This window comes from Trichechus manatus, unplaced genomic scaffold, assembly GCF_000243295.1.
Source record: "Trichechus manatus latirostris isolate Lorelei unplaced genomic scaffold, TriManLat1.0 scaffold00104, whole genome shotgun sequence".
In the NCBI taxonomy this organism is placed as follows: domain Eukaryota; kingdom Metazoa; phylum Chordata; class Mammalia; order Sirenia; family Trichechidae; genus Trichechus; species Trichechus manatus.
In genome coordinates, this window is record NW_004444040.1 from 1135213 (window position 1) to 1155417 (window position 20205).

Sequence of the window (20205 nt, forward strand, 5' to 3'; positions counted from 1 at the left end):
AAAAATGTGTATCAATTTGGCTAGGCCACGATTCCTGTGAGATTTTCCTATATGTTGTAAGCCTGCCTCTATGATGTTAATGAGGGAGGATGGGTGGCAGTTGTGTTAGTAAGGCAGGACCTGATCTACAAGACTGGATTGTGTCCTGAGGCAATCTCTTGAGATATAAAAGACAGAAGTGAGCAGTGAGCCAGGGGGACCTCACACCATCAAGAAAGCAGTGCCGGGAGCAGAGCGCGTCCTTTGGGCTGGGGTCCCTGCGCAGAGAAGCTCCTAGTCCATGGGGGTACTGAAGAGAAGAAGGCTGACAGAGAGAAAAAGCCTTCCCCTGGAGCTGACGCCCTGAATTTGGACTTTTAGCCTACTTTGACTCTGAGGAAATAAATTTCTCTTCATTAAAACCATCCACTTGTGGTATTTCTGTTATGTGACTAAGACAACCACCAACAGCCATACACTTGAGTACCTAAGAGGGAGCCCACTCAGAGAGAATCAGCCACTGGCCAGGGTCCCTGAGGTAATAACCAGCAGAGCCAGGACCAGGCCCAAACATCCAGGCTCCACATTCCAAGCTCAGTTTGCCCAAATCCAGCCCCACCTATCATCAACCAGATTTAGTCACTGTTAAACACAAACTGTAAAAATTCAAGGCTCAGGGAAGCAGGAGGAAAGTGTCCTGTGACCGCTACATTGCACAGAGAGCTGGGCAAGGATACAATAGAGGCTTTGCCCAAAGTCTTCACTCCAGGAATGCAGTTGAGGGAATCTCCTAGCCATGGCACACAAGCCTGAGCTGGGAGCTCCACAGATGGCGGCGAGAACAAGTGTTGCCTGCAGCCAGCTCCAGTTTCCGGGTGAGCACTCTGACTCGGGCCAGCACACAATGCAGAGCAGCAAGGAAGGCTGGAGACACAGGAGAGGAAGGACTTTGTTTGAATAGCTTCCATGGCCAGATCCTTTATTCTTGCTTTTAATTAACCCTCCCAACCATGTAGGAAAATAGAGGCTATTTATTTATTATTGTGCTTAGGGTTTACAGAGCAAATTAGTTTCTCATTAAACAATTAATACGCATATTGTTTTGTGACATTTGTTGCCAACCCCACAACGTGTCAACACTCTCCCCTTCTCAACCTTGGGTTTCCCATTTCCATTTGTCCAGCTTTCCTGCCCCCTCCTGCCTTCTTGTCCTTGCCCCTGGGCTGGTGTGCCCATTTAGCCTCATATGCATGGTCGAGCTCCGTGTATTACTGTTTGTCTTATGGGCCTGTCTAATCTTTGGCTGAAGGGTGAACCTCAGGAGTGACTTCAGTACTAAGTTAAAAGGGTATCCGGGGGCCAGAAAACAGGGATATTTAGAGCCATTTTACAGATGAGGAAACTGAGGTGCAGAGTAGTAATTAATCTGTGATCACAGAGATAAGAATTGATAGAGCAAAAATTTATATGTAGATCAATCTAACTCCAAACCTGTGTTCTTTCTACAAATAAAAGGAAAATCATATTTCTGGCTAAAAGTGTCAGAGTATTGAAGTCAAAGTACATCTAGGGGTGTCAGTCACTGCGCTATGTTCACTAACAAACGAATGGGCTAGGTACTATCATCCCCATGTTACAGATGACCTGAGACTCAGACAGGCTAAGCAACTTGCTCAAAGTCACCCAACGAGTAAGTGGTGGAGAGGTTGATTAATGCCAGAATCTCATTATATTTTACCTGTATGTGGTTAGTAAATACCTATATGGATAGTTGTGCTTAAACCAGCTGTTGGGCAAACTGTTGGGGAAAATTCATAGTGTAGAGCAGATTCTGCTCAACCAGACCATTTGCCAATGGTATCAAGTCACCGTTTAAAAAACAGACTTAGATAGTGTTGTAGGGGAAAAGCATCATAAAGTTTAGTAAAGCAAAAAGAAAGTTTTATTCGGCATATGTTCAAAAGGGCAGAAGTGGGAAGCGGACAACCACACTGCCAGAACCATGTCTGCCCAAGTCCAAGGATATATCACAGAACAGACAAAAGAGGGAAAACAGACAAGCATGCTGCCACAGCCTTGTCTGCTCCAGTCCAAAGAACCATTACAGAGCCATCAGTATATATTAACATTACAAATGGGCAAAACCATTGAAAGCTTAGCCTTTTCAGATTGGCTAGAAACTGTAATCCTACATTTTGAATTGTCTTTCTTAACAATCATTGGTACAAGTTTCAGTAACAAGAGTCAGGAGGATCTTCATTGGTCCAACAAATTTCTATTCACTAAATGCTAATAGAAAAAGATAAGAGTGGAAAGTCTTTTGTGTTGTGTTTGATCGGCTTTATGTGAAAATTTCCCTAAAAGATATTTTCCAAGATTATTTTAGTTATTGTCTTTACACCTCAGGGCCCAGTTGATGTGTCCTTGTGAGTCCTTGTGAGCCCAGCTCCAGCTGTGTCACATTCTCTGTGCTCAAGGAAAGGGAATAATAACTCCAATTTTATTTCCTAAATCAATAGTGCTGAGGGACAGGACCTGAACTGGCTGGGCCACTCCCACCCACTGTCACCTCCTTTGTGCTGGGCCAGGGTACAGCAGGTGCAGGCCCTGGAGTATGGTGCCTGAGCGGGCCCTTCCTGCCTCAAGGATCCAGCCTTACCAAAAAGAGGCCCATGTTTGACCTTGGTGCTGGGGGGTAAGAGACGGTATCTTAGTTCCCTAGTGCTGCTGTAACAGAAATACCACATGTGGGGGCTTTAAAGAACAAATTTATTTTCTCAGAGTTCTGGAAGCTAGAAGTCAGAATTCAGGGCACCTGCTTTAGGCGAAGGCTCTCTCTGTTCGTTCTGGGGAAGATCCCTGCTTTCAGCTTCTCCTAAGTCTTTGGAGTTTCTGGGCTTGTAGATTAATCTGCCCCCATCAGATAGCGTCAGTCTTCCCCCTTTGTGCTTGCTCATCCCTGTGTCTATGCTGCTCCATATAACTCAGAAGTGATTAAGTTCAGGACACATCCTACACTGATACGACCACATTAGCACAACAAAGGTATAAACAAACAAAAAAAAAAACCCTTTGCCATTGATAGTGACCTATAGGACAGAGTAGAACTGCCCCATAGGGTTTCCAAGGAGCAGCTGGTGGATTTGAACTGTTGACCTTTTGGCTAGCAGCCAGTCTGTTAGCCACCGCACCGCTAGGGTTCCGTTCACAGGTATAGGGGTTAGAATTCCAACACATACAGTAAAATCTGCGAAAGGTGGAACCCGTGTAAGGCAGAAACTTGTCTGAGAAGGAAAAGTAAAATATTTTCTCTTAAAACGAGTGATAGAAAAATGGTGAGCCTGTACCCTGGCAAAGGCAAGAAACTTGCAAGACCTGGAACAAGGCAGTCTTGTCAAGCTCCAGCTCTCACAGGTTGAACTATATTTTTTTGTTGCTGTTGTTAGATGCTGTTGTGTCGATTTTGGACTCTTATCAACCCCATGTGACAGAGTAGAACTGCCCCACAGGGTTTCCTAGGCAGAAATCTTTATGGGAGTAGATTGCCAAGTCTTTTTCCCATGGAGCTGCTGGGTATGTTCAAACCGCCAACTTTTCTGTGAGCAAACTGAGTGCTTAACTGTTGCACCACTAGGGCTATTTAACACATATTTTGGGGGACAAAATTCAGTCCATAACAGATGGGTCAGCTCTGATCCCACAGAACTGAAAATACAAATGAGGAGGAAAGGTAGGTGCCTTGGGTGGATCTCAACTCAAGTGAGAGTATTGGGGTGCCAGAGACCAGAGGTGGGAGACGTTCTTTCTCATTCCTGAACAAAGGATTCCAGAACAGCCAGGACTTTTGATTTCTCACAGCTGAGGCACTTCCCTGGGGCCAAGGTGGGTGGGGTCTCAACTGTACATTTCCTACCCCTGCAGGTGACAGGTCCAGGAGGAAAACCTCAAAGAAGCAGACTTCCAAGGCCGAGGGTACATCGGGCAGGCATAGAGCCCAGTCTGGCCAGAAGGAGGAGGCTGGGGGCAACCTGAGGCCTGGGTCTCCCAGGAGAAAGCAGTCAGAGCGCAGGAGACGCCAAGAGGAGTTGGGAGAACAGAAACGGAGCCCAGCAGGGAGGAACCTTGAGGGGAGGAGGAAGAGGGATGGGAAGGCTTCCTTCAGGGGGCAGAGAGTGCCCCCAGAGAAGGAAAAGGAGGTCCCGAAAGAGGAGACGTGGAAGCAGCTGAAGAAACACAGGTGTGTGTGACTCTGATCCAAGGTTGTTTCCATTCTGCCTACTTCCTCTCCTTCCAGGCCCCTATTCCGCCCCTGGTGAGGGGCCGCTGTCTCCCTCTATTGTGAATAAGCAGCCCCTGCTTCTCTCTAGCTTCCATTTGTCGCCTGCATTTGTCACTGCCCAGTGTTCTGGGGCACAACTGGAATGAGAATCACAAGCCATCAGAGTTGGAGTGGCCACTAGGTACTCTCGACTCCAGTGTCCAGGGTTACATGGTACAGATGGAAGCTCTGAGTGCGGAGATGACATGGTGGTGGAGGTTAGGGACAAGGTCCCAAGTCTCATGAATTTCAGCTGGTGACTCACCGCAGCTCTCTAAGAGGAGGATGGGAGAGAGGAACACAATTGGGTTTGGGACTCATCGGAGGGCTTCAGCACACTACCCTCCTAGACCTATTTCCTCTTCTATGAAATGTGCCAATGGCCTAGAAGACTCTCAAAGAGTCTACCAGCTCTGAAATTCTACGATTTTGTGCTTTGGTTGATTTGTTTTATCTCCTTTGTTCCATTAGCGCTAGCACACATGGGTTAGTGGACAGAACCAGCTTACGGAATCAGAAAGTTGGAATCGGCAAGCCACCAATTTTGATGTGACATCTCCCTCTCTTTGCCTTTTTTTCTCACTCATTGGGGATAATATATACCCTACTCACTTCTAGGATATTCTAAGAATCTCCTGCAATAGCGGATGGGGAAGCTTTTGAAACAGCTGGAGGTATCAGGATTATGGCAAAGAGTTAATGCTCCTTTCCACTGTGTTCTAGCAGACCAGACTATCTGTGACTATGCCCTTAGTCAGGTACGCCACTATATCTCTCCACCTTTACAGAGATGTAGTCGGGTGTACCACTATACTTCTCCACCTTTACAGAGAGATAACCTAGGCCCTCAGAAAGAGCCACTGACTTCTTTTTGTCACCCCTGCCAGTCATCCATGTCTTGAGTAAGACTTTTTTCTACTGTCTGGTTGTCCTTGGATATGAGCTAAAGGGCTCAAGGATAAGTAGTATCCTTAGATCTTAAAGAGAACTTGAGTGCTTCACTGATGGACCTGGGGTGTCCTGAACTTTAGAAAAAGGCTACACCATCCTAAATGGATCACAGGTGTCTGGATAGCAGACGGAAAGCAAGGGGTACAGAAAAGGACCCATTCATTCAATTTTCAGCAAGTATTTACTGAGTGCCAAGGCAGGGCATGGAGAGGTGAAAAAGACTCAGTCCCTGTTCCCCAGGTGCTGACAATCTATCAGGGGAGATAAGACATGAGCATCAGTAATCATAAGACAAGGTAGAGACATTATGTGCACAAGAAAGGATTTAATGGAGTGCTGTGTTGGTGGGATGTGGGGGCATCAGGATTCCTTCATGGAGTGAATGTCTCCCAGACTGAGGAAACACCCTACGCAAGGACTAAAAGGCAGATGCATGAATGTGATAAAAAAATCACTATCTTCTAGGTTTTCTAAAGTTCAATGGCTGGAATCACCTCCTCCCCTCACCGTATCCTAAGGCTTCTCCTTTGCTTCTCGGGAGTTAGCCTGAAGCTAAAACTTGCAAACTGCACTCTAAAACCTTCAGTAACCCACACCCACATCCAGATACCTCCATTTATGAAATTTTCAAAGGCTTCCCAGGCATTGCCCTTCTCTAGCCCCTTCTTCACCTGCCCTGTTGGACACTATTTAGCTGAGCTGAGAGGCTGTTGTTGTTGTTGTTAGCTGCCTTTGAGTTGGCCCTCAACTCCTGGTGACCCCCAACACAATAGAGCAAAACTGCCCCGTCCTGTGCCAACCCCTTGATCGGTTGCAGATCAGCCTGTTGCGATCCATAGGGTTTTCATTGGTTGATTTTCCAAAGTAGATCATTAGGCCTTCCTTCCTAATCCATCTTAGTCTGGAAGCTCTGCTGACACTGTTCAGCATCACGACAACACACAAGCCTCCACTGACAGACGGGTGGTGGCTGCCCATGAGGTGCATTAGCCAGTAATCTAACTCAGGTATCCAGCATGGAAGGCGAGAGTTCTATCACTGAACCACCAAGGTCCCCAAGCTGAGAGGCTAGAGTCACTTTTTTATCAGTGAAGGATTCAGAACAGTCTGGAGGCTATGAGACACGTACACAATAACTTAGACTTTGTGGCAGCACAGGGGGCTTCTAGCTGGAAGTACTCTAGAATTTCACTGTCCCTTACGGTAGCTACTAGCCACGTGTGGCTGTGGAGCGTTTGATATGTGGCTAGTGTGACCAGTGAACTGAACTTTTCATTTAATTAAATTTTAATTTGATGTTAATGCTACCGAGCTGGCGCAAGAGTTAGCAAATTTACTTAACACGAACAGATGTACTTTTGGGACTGCTTTGATTTGACTTTGAAGCAAAAGCATTTCTTCTTAAAAAAAGAACAAAAAACTAGTTTTGCCAATGCAGATGCAAATATCAAAGGAAAATGATGTTTTTGTATTTTATCTGGTTATTGGAAAACTTCTAAGTATGTTTTGAACAATTGAGGTATGTGAATCTACTTTTTCAACTACAGTAAAACCTGTGAAAACTAGAATCTATGTAAGACAGAAACCTGTCAGAGAAGGAAAACTCAAATATCTTCCACTAATAGAGCGCATTAGAAAAGTGGTAAGACTACACCCTGTCAAAGGTGGAAAACTTGCGAGACCCAGAAAACAACACAGTCCCGTAGAGTTCCGGCTCTCACAAGTTTCACTGGGTAAATTTTGTGAAATTTAAATTCAGATCAAGTATGTCTCATGAAAACATCTGAATTAAGATATACGGTGAGTGCAAAGCAAAAACTAGATTTTGAATACAATACAAAAAAAGAATGCAAAATACCTCATTAATAATTTTATATTGATTACATGTTGAGATTGTAATATTTTTGATATATTGGATTAACTCAAAAGTATTATCAAAATTAATTTTATCTGTTTCTCTTTATTATTTTAATATGGCTACTAGAAAATTTTAAATCACAGTAAGTGGCTTGCATTACATTTCTATTGGACAGCTCTGTGCTAGAGTGTGGTGTATGAGAGGCCTCAAAGAAATTGAGATTGGGGAGGAAGCCCTCTCTGGTGCTCAAGTTACAGGACAGAGTTCTGGCTTCCCTTGGCAGGCAGTGGGAGTCACTGTGGCATCTGAGCAAGGGCAGGCCATGGGCAGAGCTGTGAGCATCAGTGAGCACAGCCCATCTGTCTTCCTTCGTGCTCCCTCATCCACAAACATCTGAGGATCAAACAAACCACTTGCTGTAGCGTCATCTCCAACTCATGGCAAACTGTGTGTGCTACAGTAGAACTATGATCCATAAGGTTTTTAATGGCTCGTTTTTTGGGAGTAGATTGCCAGCCCTTTTTTCTGAGAGACTCAAACCTGCAATCTTTTGATTAGCTTCGGAGCATGATAACCTTTTGTACCACGCAAGGACTCCCACCTCCAGCACCACTCTCCTCTGCATCTTCCCCGGCCCCGCCTCTAGGTCAACTTCCTTGGCCTCCAGTGCCTCTGGTGGGGAGTCTCTGTCTGAGGAGGAACTGACCTGGATCCTGGAGCAGGTGGAAGAAAAGAAGAAGCTTATTGCCACCATGCGGAACAAGCCCTGGCCCATGGCGAAGAAGCTGACGGAGCTCAGGTGAGCAGATTGGTCGACCGCGGCCTCTCTGCCCCACAAGGGCCCGGGAGGTTGAAAGGCTCAGCTCCTTCTCAGGAGAATGGGAGTCCCTTCCTCCTCCTCAGCCCCAGGGGCTTGACAAATAGAGGAGACTCACCCCCTACTCTCCATCGGTGTACCTCTGTCCTCAGTGTAAGAACGGCACTGAGGGGGGCACTATTAGAGCCAAGGCAGGGATGATTGTGACTGTTCGTGAGGCCCTGCTGTCTGCCAGCACAGAGCAGGGGGGCCTCAAGGGAGAGACAGAAGACTCTTAACGCCCAGGTGCCACCTAAACTCTCCCTTTGCCCGGCCGTCCTTTCTATCCCATGCCTACCTCATCTGGTGGCTTCTGTGCCACCCTCGCAACCCACTACAGTCATCCCTTCCTGGGGGTGGCTTTCTGTGATCCACACCTCAACAAGTTCAGATCTCTCTGTGCTCTCCAATCACCCAGACGCTCTCAGTGTGTAGCTCACTCACACTCGTAATGATTTGTACAATGACGAAAGTGGGGAGAGGGTCTGCCTTAGCTAAACTTAGGTCCCCAAAGACCAACCCAGGGTCCAACTTGTAATGATAATGAGCCTCATACTCACGCCACTTGACTCTCCTTTTTTTAAAATTTTATTTTGGTGAAAATATACATAACAAAACATATTCTGTTTCAATAATTTCTACATGTACGATTCGGTAACACTGATTACTTTCTTCAAGTTGTGCAACCTTTCTTGCCATCTTTTTCCAAATCCTTCCACTACGATTAACATAACCTCAATGCACCCCAAGCAAAAACTCCCCTTTTTCCCCTCCCTCATGCCTCTGATAACTACTAATTATCTTTGGTTTCTATATATTTGCTTATTTCATATAAGTGACATCATATGACATTTGTCTTTTTGTGACTGACTTATTTCACTCAGCATGATGTTTTCAAGGTTCATGCATGTGCCACTTGACTCTTTTCAACCCAGCCCCTTCTCTGGTTTATATGAAAGGCTGGCATACCAGCATTTTATGATTCTTGAGTCTCTGTTGGAGTTTTGAGATCAAGGGTAAGAGTCACATTGCTTAGCTTCTGGTTTTCCACTAAAAATCTTCCATCCAACATTAGGATTTTGTGTGGGGAAAAAAAGGAATGGGATGAAAGATATAAAGACACTGTTTTTTAAAATCAGAGTTCTAGAATGATTTAGCACTTTAAACTATGTGAATGTGTAATTTGACTTACAAGTAAACATTAAACAGGTAAATAACTTTTTTAAAAAAATTCCCATCCAACATTACCATTCTCCCCAGGTCCCTCCTCTGTTTTTCTGCCACAGGGTTATGGGTGACATTCGCTTTTCCCTTTATTCTTTACCAGTTTTTGTCAAGTCAACTCCAACTCATGGCAACCCCATGTGTGTAGAAGTGTGCTTCCTAGAGTTTTCAATGACTGATTTTTTGGAAGCAGATCACCTGGCCTTTCTTCTGAGACACCTCTGGATGAACTCGAACCTCCAACCTTTTGGTTAGCGGCCAAGCGCATTAACCATTTGCACCACCCCGTTTTCCCTGGCTCCTCTTACACCTAAGTTTCCTCGTTGTTTACGTCAAAATCCTCACCCTTTATTATGCAGAGCAATTTGGCAGCCGTTTTTTGACACTCGACTTCACTATATGCCCCAAGAGGATATAAAAGATTCTGCCTGCACATATATGCTTCAGGCCTGACAAGGGTTCTGGTAAATAGTGCTTACTCCTCCTCTCTGCAAATTATGACTGTCTCCTGCGGGTCACTGTGGTGCCTCTAGGCTCAGGCTCTAGGCCAGTGTTGTCCAACAGAACTTTCTGGGATGACAGAAATGTTCTATACCTGCATCGTCCAAGTGGCTGTAGAGAGCTTGACATGTGGTTAGTGCAACTGAGAAACTAAAATTTTAAGTTTTGTTTTAATTTATTTAAATTTAAATAATTGTATATGGCTAGTGGCTGCAGTTTGGATGGTACAGCTCCAGGCAGCGGGCTGTCTGCCCTCCCAACCTCCTCCTTCTGAGTCCCTTCTCCCTTGCCCTCAGGGCCGGGTTCTCCCAACTGTCAGCAGGAGTAGAACAGCCAGCTGTCACTCTAACAGAAACTCATCCTCACTGGGGTGTCACCTGAACACATCTTTTATTAACAGTGGAAAAAGAGCAACGCTGATGCTTATGGAAATGAGATCTCCAGCTGGCTGGAAGTTTCAGGGGCCATGGAAATCTCCCCGGTGGCTGTTTGGCTGCCCAGAGGAGAACTCTGACATTTCCTCCTTGCTTCTGAAGACAAGTTCCTGCTCCTGGCTGGTGGGCACTGCCTAAGGCTGAGGAGCCGAAGAGACCCATGTCCTTCTCACTGGAGCCAGGTCTCCCTGGCAAACAGTGGGTCTTGTCACTCCAGGCCACCTTTCTTCCTCTTCCTATTCTCTTCTCCCCCAAGACTCCTTATCCTAGGCTCAAGTCTAAGGTTCTTGGACATCTGGGTCTCCACTCAAGCCAGTGCCTCTGCCTAGAAGATCTTTGCTTTCTGCCAGCCCACCTGGCTAATTCCTGTTGATGTTGTTGGTTGCTGTCAAGTTGGCTCCAACTCATGACGACCCCCACGTACAACAGAAGGAAACATTGCCTGGTTCTTTGCCATCGTCACCATCATTGGAATCCCTTCTGCAGGAAGACTCCACTGTCCCCTTCACATTCAGGCTGAGTTACTCACTGCCCCCTGATCCCCAACCCTCATTTGACTGGAAGCTCTTGTTTGTAGAACTTTGTCTAATTCACCTTTTAATACTATTTCTTTTTTACACATAGCCAACATTTGCTACGCGCTCCCTATATGCCAGGCACTGTTCAGAGCGCTGTACATGTAATAATTCATTTAATCCTTACACGCACCCTATGATGCAGATGCTATCATTATTGCCCCCATTTTACTGATGAAGAAACTGAGGCATGGAGTCTGCTCAAGGTCACAAAGAGAGTTAAATGGCCAGGCCAGGGTTTGAACTCAGGAATTCTGGCTCTAGAACCTTCATTCTTAATTTGTAATCACCTCTCCAGAATTACCAGATATTCTAGAATGTACCCCATTGCCTCCTGTATGATTTTCTCTTCTGGAAGTGACATCTCTAACCACAGAGAGCATCCCCAGAACACATCCTCTTTGCTAGAAGCAAGGTGTGGAGATCCCAGCCTCTAGCCCAGTCAGGCAGCTGGCTGGCCTGGGCATAGTTGTAGACATTCTAAGAAGGCTGGCACAACAGCAATGGATTGGGGCAAACCTGAGTTCACACCTCTGCCACTGTGGTAGTCTTGGCTTGCTACTCGATTCCTCTCAGGCTGCTTTCCTTCCCTTGGCCTCTCTAAGCCTCACCTTCTTCATTTGTAAAATCCACTTCTGAGGGTTGTTTTGATGGAGTCAAGATATTGAGATAAAGTGCCCGGCACATGTCTAATTAGTAAATAATAGTTACTGTTATTGTTAAAGCTTGAACCTCTTTTGTGCCAGATATCGTGCGGAGCCCTGAGAGATGAGGTTAGCGTCCAAAAATGACTCAGAGAAGCACATGGACATAATGAACGATGATACCGGGTAGAAAGTGATGTTCGCATAAGAGCATCTAGCAGAGTGGGTCAGGGATGTTTGCTTTAATCCTGACTTCCCCTTCGGCCCCAGCTCTCTGACCCTCCTGCCCTCCTTTTCTGTTTTTAAGGGCTCATGTGATTACATGGGTCCATTTGGAGAATTCAGGATAATCTCCCTATATTAAGATCAGCCGATCAATAATATTAATTACATCTGCAAAGACTCTTTGCCAAGTAACATAACATATTCATGGGTATAACACCAGGGTATAAAATTCTGCCTGTCACAAGAGCCTACTGTATAATAAGCATTGTTCTTGTTGTGTGCTGTGAAGTCAATTCCAACTCATAGTGACCCTATAGGACAGAGTAGAACTGCCTCGTTGGGTTTCCTAGGCTGTAATCGTTACTGGAGCAGACTGCCAGGTCTTTTCTCCTGCAGAGCCACTGTTCTTAGCATTTGGGAAACTTCAGTGGACAAAATGGCCAGCCCTCATGGAACTCATATTCTACCTATGGGTATAAAAATACATGAGGCTTTCAGTCACAATACAGCCCCATAGTTCAAATTTTTTTTGGTTAGGTGTTAATTGAATTCCTGCCATTTTTTTTTTCCTAACCAGGGAGGCCCAAGCATTTGTGGAGAAGTATGAAGGAGCCTTGGGAAAGGGGAAAGGCAAGCGGCTCTACGCCTACAGGATGCTGATGGCCAAGGTGTGTGGTGCTCAAACCCCTGTGGGAGGGCCTGCTCAGCTTCTGAATCTGTGTCACTGGCACAGGCACTAGCACAGCCTCACTAGTTTGTGTCCAGCAACCCCAAGAATCCTGAATCTGAGGCCCAACTGACCATTCTGGCTCATCCAGGAATGGAAACCAACTCTAACGTGCCAATTTTTCTATACTTATCTGCTAGGACTTCAATATATCTGAGACTTGTTTCCACGTCAGGGATAAATAACTAAACTCACAGAGTTAATGATACTATAACCACCGGGGTCTTATTTTCCAAACCCCAGATCAGGGTCTGGTGGAGTCCCAGAGGGGTCATATGGATGAATCCCTGAGTGGTGCACCCGGTTAATGCATTCAGCTGCTAACTGAAAGTTTGGAGGTTTGAGTCCACCCAGAGGTGGCTTGAAATAAAGTCCTGGTGATCTACTTTAGAAAAATCAGGCATTGAAAACCCTATAGAGCACAGTTCTACTCTGACACATACGCAGTTGCCATGAGTCAAAGTTAACTGGACTGCAACTAGTATGAATGATAAATAGTGATGCTCACAGGTCATAACCAGGGCTTCTGATTCTGATTGGATATTTAACATGGGACTTACTGAAATGTTCTCCTTTATCCACTGATTTAAAAAACCACCATTTTCATTCACTTAATTTTTGTATTGGGCCAGTTTCGGAGCTCTTTATCCTGAATAATTGTTTGACCTCATTGTTTTAGCTATTGACTAATACTAATGCCTGATTGGAAACCCTGGTGGTGTAGTGGTTAAAAGCTACGGCCGCTGACCAAAAGATTGGTGCTTTGAATCCACCAGCCCCTTGGAAACTGTATGGGACAGTTCTACTCTGTAGGGTTGCTATCAGTTGGAATCGACAGCAAGGGGTTAATGCCTGACAGTGCTGGCTTCCCCTGTTGCCCTTGTTTTGCAAATATTTCTTGGCTATGTTTCCATACACATGTTAAAAATCACTTTACCAAGTTCCAATATAGCTCACTGAGATTTCGATTGCTTTCTTTTTAATCCTGAATTTAATTCATGAAAAATTCTTATCTATAAAATTCTAGTCTTCACATCTAAAAATACCATACATTTCTCGAGTCTTATTTTACATCCTTCAGGAGTTTGTCGTTTTCTTCATATATATAGATCTTTTCTATGTCTTAATTTTATTTCCACATAGTTTATGTTTTAGTTGCTTTTGTGAATGGGATCAGTTTTCCATTTATTTAATAGTTAGTTATTGCTGGTATGGTTTGTGTGCTCATTTTGTATCTGCTCCCCTTATTGCATCCTCTTTTTCATTCTAGTTGTTTTCATCTGATTGTCTATGTATGTAAAGATGTTTTCGTTGGGTCTTTCAAAAAGTGATATATTATTCCTGTCTTAAAGTGCAGGTTAGCAATCCTAGAACAATTTCAGTTGGTAATTCCGACTGAAGGCCTCCTTGTCTTTCAATCACTTTAATGAAAATAACTATAGCATTTCACATTAAGTTTTATGGAAATTGTTAGCTTGAAATAGATTTTTTTATCACAACAAGAAATTATCCTTCTAGTTCCAGTTTAGTAAAATTTCCATGTATACTGAAAATAAATATTAGATTTTTAGCAAACGCCTTTTCCTTTCTGTTATTAAACATCGTTTTTTCCTTCTGGGTATATGATCGTGGTGTATGGTTTTTTAATTCCACAGCCACCTTTGATTTTCTGGTATTTGATTTATGATATTTTCATAAATTTTTGTAAGATCGAGCTGAATATGTGTGTGTATGTGTGCATGCACGCATACTTGTTCTCTTGGCAGATTTTAATGTTAAGGCTGCACTTGTCTCATGTTAAATGAATAGCATTTGTTGCTGTATGCCATCAAGTTGATTTAGACTCACAGCAGCCCACATGACAGAGTAGAACTACTCCATAAAGTTTTCTTGACTGTAATCTTTACGGAATCAGATCTACCTCCCTCGGAGTGGCAAGGTGGGTTTGAACTGCTAACTTTTCAGTTAGGAGCCGAGTGGTTTGCCTCCTTTATATTCTGTGTATCGGTTTATAGAACATAATTATTCTTTTTTTTTTTTAATTTGGAAGCTAGCACCCGTAAAACTTTTTTTCTCAAGTTCATATGCATAATGATAGAATTTTATGTGCTGGAAACAATACTAACAAATAGAAACACTGAAATCCTTAACAACCGAAAAACCTCCAACAACATGTCATTAAAATATAAACAAACCTGTTGACTAACATAAAACAGCACAAGGTCCATATAATGTCTTTCTTTTTCAATTGTGCATTAGGTGAAAGTTTACAGAGCAAATTAGATTCCCACTTGATGTTTGTACATGAAGTGTTTCACGGCCTTGGCTCCATTCCCTACATTGTGCCAGCACTCGCCCCATTTCTGCCTTGGGTTCCTTCTTTCCTTTCTTCCGGATTTTCTACCCCTTCCTGCCTTCTCATCTTTGCTTTTGGGCAAATATTGCCCTTTTGATCTCGTATAATTGATTGTTCTAAGGAGCATGTTCCTCTTGGGTATTACTGTTTATTTTATGGGCTTGTCTATTGTTTGGCTGGAAGGTGGTCTCTGGGAATGGCTTCAGTTCCAGGTCAGAAGGGTGTCTTAGGGCCATAGTCTCAGGGGTTCCTCCGGTCCCTATCAGGCCAGTAAATCCGATCTGTTATGTGATTTTGACTTTTTGTTCTACATTTTTCTCCTGCTCTGTCCAGGATCCTCTCTATTGTGATCCCAGTCAGAGAGGTTGCCAAGCTCCATCTAGCTCTTCTGGTCTTGGGGTCGTGTATGCTGTGGTTCATGTGGTCCATTAGTCCTTTGGACTAATTGCTCCCTTGAGTCTTTGGTTTTCTTCCTTCTCCTTTGCTCTGGACAGAAAGAAACCAATAGTTGTATCTTAGATGGCTGTTCGCAAGGTTTTAAGATCCCAGACACTACTCACCAAAGTAGGATGAAAGTAGGATGCAGAACATCATCTTTATGAACTATGTTATGCCAATTGACATAGATGTTCCCCAAGTCTATGGTCCTTTGCCTTTGAGCCTAAGAACTTCATTCCATGAGGTGTTTGATTACATCTAAGAGAGTTCCCTGACTGTGCCTCTTGTGTGCTCTATCGTCTATAGTAATACATGAGGAGCACCCACAGTCATGCACGTAGAAATATCTACCCCCGAACCTGTATCTGTCCGTGGGTGTGCTCCCTTACACCCTCCCACACTTCTTGGTATATCTATCTACCTATGTATCCATTTGCAAGTTATTGTTTGTTAATACTATTGTTGCAGGATTGTCTATGCTATAATAGTTACCACTAAAAAAAAAAACTATTGCGTCGAGTCGATTCCTACTCGTAGTGACCCTATGGTGACCTTATAGGACAGAGTAGAACTGCTCCATAGGGTTTCCAGGGAGTGGCTGGTGGGTTCGAACTCCTGATCTTTTGGTTAGCAACTGAAGCACGCCGTAGTTCTTAACTACTGCACCACCAGGGTCCCATAGTTACCATAGTAGCCCTTTACTCCTGTGTTCCTCTCAGAGTCCTCCATTGCCTTGGTCATGTTGTGCTGACTTCTCCCGTATTGTGTATTGCCTTTCCCTTCACCAGTATTAACATGTGTCTTCTATCTATCTTGTAATTTTCCCTCCCTCTCCCTCCCATCCCTGGTAAGCATCAAAGAATTTTTTTTTTCTGTGTGTAAACTTTTTATTGTTACTTTATAATAGCAGTCTCATACAATATTTGTCCTTTTGTGATTGCCTTATTTCACTCAGCATAATGTCCTCCAAATTCGTCCATGTTGTGAGATGTTTCATGACTTCATCATTATTCTTTATTGTTGCATGGTTTTCTACTGTGTGTATGTACGACAGTTTGTTAATCCATTCGTCTGTTGATGGGCACTTAGGTTGTTTTCACCTTTTTGCTTTTGAGAATAATGCTGCAACGAATATGGGGGAGCATATGTCTATTCATGTCACTGCTCTTATTTCTTTAGGGTATATACCTGGGAGTGGAATTGCTGGATCGTATGCTATTTCCAGCTTTTTGAAGCAGCACCATACCATTTTCCACAGTGGTTATACCATTTTACATTCCCATCAGCAGTGTATGAGAGTTCCAATCTCCCACAGCCTTGCCAACATTTGTTATTTTCTGTTTTTTTTTTTTTTTAGATTAGCGCCAGTAATGTTGGGGTGAGATGATATTGTAGTTTTGATTTGTAGCTTTCTAATTGCTAATGATTGTGAGCATTTCTTCATAAGTTTAACAGCCTGAATATCTTCTTCTTTGAAGTGTCTGTTCATATCCTTTGCTCATTTTTTAATTGGATTGTTTGTCTTTTTTTTTTTTTTTGAAGTGTTGAAGTTTTCTATAAATTTTAGAGATTAGGCCCTTGTCAGATACGTCATAGCCAAATTTTTTTTCTCAATCTGTAGGTTCTCTTTTTACTCTTTTGGAGAAGTCTTTCCTTGAGCGTAAGTGTTTAATTTTTAGGAGGTCCCATTTACCTAGTTTATCTTCTGCTGTGTGTGTAGTTTTAGTTATGTTTAGTATTCTGCTTATGCCATATATTAGGGCCACTAACATTGTCACTATTTTTCCCACCATGACCTTTATACTTTCAGGTTTTATATTTAGGTCTTTGATCCATTTGGAGTTGGTTTTTGTGTATGGTATGAGGTATGAGTACTGTTTCATTTTTCTACAGAGAGATATCCAGTTTTTCCAGCACCATTTGTTGAAGAGACTATCTCTTCCCTGTTTAATGGACTTTGGTCCTTTGTCAAGATCAGCTGTCCATAAATGGATGGATTTACTTCTGGGTTCTCAATTCTGTACCATTGGTCTACATGTCTGTTGTTGTACCAGTACCAGGCTGTTTTGACTACTGTGGCTATACAGTAGGTTCTTCTTCTTTTTTTTTTTTTAATTGTTGTAATTAAATGAAGTTTACATTTCAAGTTAGTCTCCCATACAGAAATTTCTTTTTTTAACATACATTATTACTTGACCCCAACCACTCACCCCATTCTGTGACAGCACACTCCTCCCCTCCACCCCTGATTCCCCATGAACATTCAACCAGCTCCTAACTCTCTCTGCCTTTCCATCTCACCTCTGGACAGAAGCTGCCCCCTGGGTCTCTTGTATCTACTTGACTAAGAGGCACATACTTCACAAGTATCACTTTATGTCCCACAGTCCAGTCCAATCCCTGTCTGAAGAGTTGGCCTCGGAAATTGTTTTAGTTCTGGGGTGATAGAGAGTCCAGGGGGCAGCTTTCCAGGGCACCTCCAGTCTCAGTCAGACCATTAAGTCTGGTCTTCTTACTAGAACATGAGTTCTGCATCCCATCGTTCTACTGCTCCATCAAGGACCCTCTGTTGTTTTCCCTGTCAGGATGTTCATTGGTGGTAGCCGGGCACCATCTAGTTCTTCTGGTCTCAGGCTGATGAAGTCTCTGGTTTATGTGGCTCATTCTGTCTCTTGGGCTAATACTTACCTTGTGTCTTTAGTGTTCTTCTTTCTCCTTTACTTCAAGTGGTTGGGATCAATTGATGCATCTTAGATGGCCACTTGCAAGCTTTTAAGACCCCAGACGCCACTCACCAAAGTAGGATGCAGAACATTTTCTTAATAAGCTTTGTTATGCGAGTTGACCTGGATGTCCCCTGAAAGCATGATCCCCAGACTCCCCATCCCTGCTACTCTGTCTCTCAAAGTATTTGATTGTATTGAGGAAACTTCTTAGCTTTGGTTTAGTCCAGTTGTGCTGGCTTCCCCTGCAGTGTGCGCTGTCCTTCCCTTCACCCAAGATGATTCTTATCTACTATCTAGTCGGTGAATAACCCTCACCCTCCCTCCCCACCTCAGTAACCATCAAAGAATGTTTTCTTCTGTGTTTCAGTCTTTTCTTGAGTTCTTATAATAGAGGTCTTATACAGTATTTGTCCTTCTGTGACTGACTAAATTCACTCAGCATAAGTTCCAGCTTCCACCATGTTATACGATGTTTTACAGCCTCATCATTGTTCTTTATCGTTGCGTAGTATTCCACTGTGTGAATATACCATAGTTTGTTTATCCATTCACCCGTTGATGGGCACCTAGGTTGCTTCCATCTTTTTGCTATTGTGAACAGTGCTGTGATGAACATGGGTGTACATATATCTATTCGTGTGATGGCTCTTGTTTCTCTAGGATATATTCCAAGGAGCAGGATAGCTGGATCGTATGGTACTTCTATTTCTAGCCTTTTAAGGAAGCGCCAAATCGATTTCCAAAGTATACAGTAGGTTCTGAGATCAGATAGTGTGAGGCCTCCTACTTTGTTCTTTAATAATGTTTTACTTATTCAGGGCCTATTTCCCTTCCATATAAAGTCAGTGATTTCTTTTTCCATCTCATTTTAGAATTCTGTTGGGATTTGGATCAAGATTGCATTATATCTGTATAGTGCTTTGGGTAGTAGTGACATTTTCACAATGTTAAGTCTTCCTATCTAAGAGTATGGTATGTTTTACTATTTATGTAAGTCTCTTTTGGTTTCTTACAGTAGTGTTTTGTAGTTTTTTTGGAGAAGACTTCTACATCCCTGGTTAGATTTATTCCTAAATATTTTATCTTTTGTTGGGGGGGGGCTATTATAAATGGTATTGTTTTCCTGATTTCCTTTTCAAAGTTCTCTTTGTTGATGGAGAGGAATCTAACTGATTTTTGTATGTTGATCTTGTACCCTGCTGAATCCTTCTATTAGTTCCAATAGCTTTCTTTTGGAATCTTAGGGATTTTCAATGTATAGGATCATATCATTTGGGAATAAGGATAGTTTTACTTCATCCTTACCAGTTTGAATGCCCTTTCTTTCCTTCTCTTGCCTTATTGTTCTCGCTAAGACTTCCACTACAATACTGAATAAGAGTAGTGATAAAGGACATCCTTGTCTGGTTTTTATTCTCAAGGGGAATGCTATCAGATTCTCTCCGTTGAGGATAATGTTGACTGTTAGTTTTGTATAGATTCCCTTTATTATGTCGAGGAATTTCCCTTCTATTCCTATTTTGCTGAGAGTTTTTATCAGGAATGGGTGTTGGACTTTATTAAATGCCTTTTCTGCATCAGTTGAGATGACTAAGTCATTCCTTTCCTTTGTTTTATTTATGTGGTGGATTACATTGGTTGATTTTTCTAATGCTGAACCATCCTTGCATGTCTAGTATGAATCCCTGTTGGTCGATATGTTAGTTACGATTGTGTGTCAGCTTGGCTGGGCCATGATTCTCCATGTTGTAATGTAATCACTGCCATGATTGAATATACTGTGAGTAGCCAATCAGATGAAAGGGAGTCTCCTTGCGGGTGTGGCCCGTATCTGTATATAAGCAGATGTTCTGGCTTTTTGCTCTCTCTGCATCCTGCAGCTGCTTCCTGCTGTCTCTTCTCCCGTTCTTGGGACTTGAGCTGTCAGCTTATCTGCCGAACCTGGGATTCGTTGATCTGCACATCCTGTGAGTGGGAGCCCTGCTCTCTGACCTTCCGATCTTGGGCTTGCCAGCTTCTGCAGCTGTGTGACTTGGGAGAGGTCTCTACCGTGATCCACAGACTTGGGACGTTCTAGCCTCTACCCTGATCCACGGACTTGGGACGTTCTAGCCTCTACAATTGCGTGAGCTGTTTCCTTGATATAATCTGTCTCTCTATATATATTTATACACTTTACTGGTTTTGTTTCTATAGAGAACCCAGCCTAAGGCAGTCGAGATGTATTATTTTTATATGCTGTTGAATTCTGTTGGCTAGGATTTTGTTGAGAATTTTTGGATCTATATTCATGAGGGATATTGGTCTGTAGTTTTCTTTTTTAGTGATGTCTCTGCCTGGCTTTGCTATCAGGGTTATGCTGACTTCATAGAATGAATTTGGGAATATTTCTT

General features: G+C 43.3%; 1 protein-coding gene across 1 annotated transcript in view; it reads left to right on the forward strand.

Annotated features, from left to right (window-relative positions):
• Window positions 1-775: 775 nt before the first annotated feature.
• Window positions 776-20205, forward strand: part of TMC2 (transmembrane channel like 2) — an 81595-nt gene continuing 62165 nt past the window's right edge. Inside the window, exons 1-4 of the mRNA XM_004383064.1 lie at window positions 776-854; window positions 3901-4216; window positions 7753-7905; window positions 12143-12233. Coding sequence (XP_004383121.1) covers window positions 776-854; window positions 3901-4216; window positions 7753-7905; window positions 12143-12233 — 639 coding nt within the window. The remainder of the gene's footprint in view (window positions 855-3900; window positions 4217-7752; window positions 7906-12142; window positions 12234-20205) is intronic.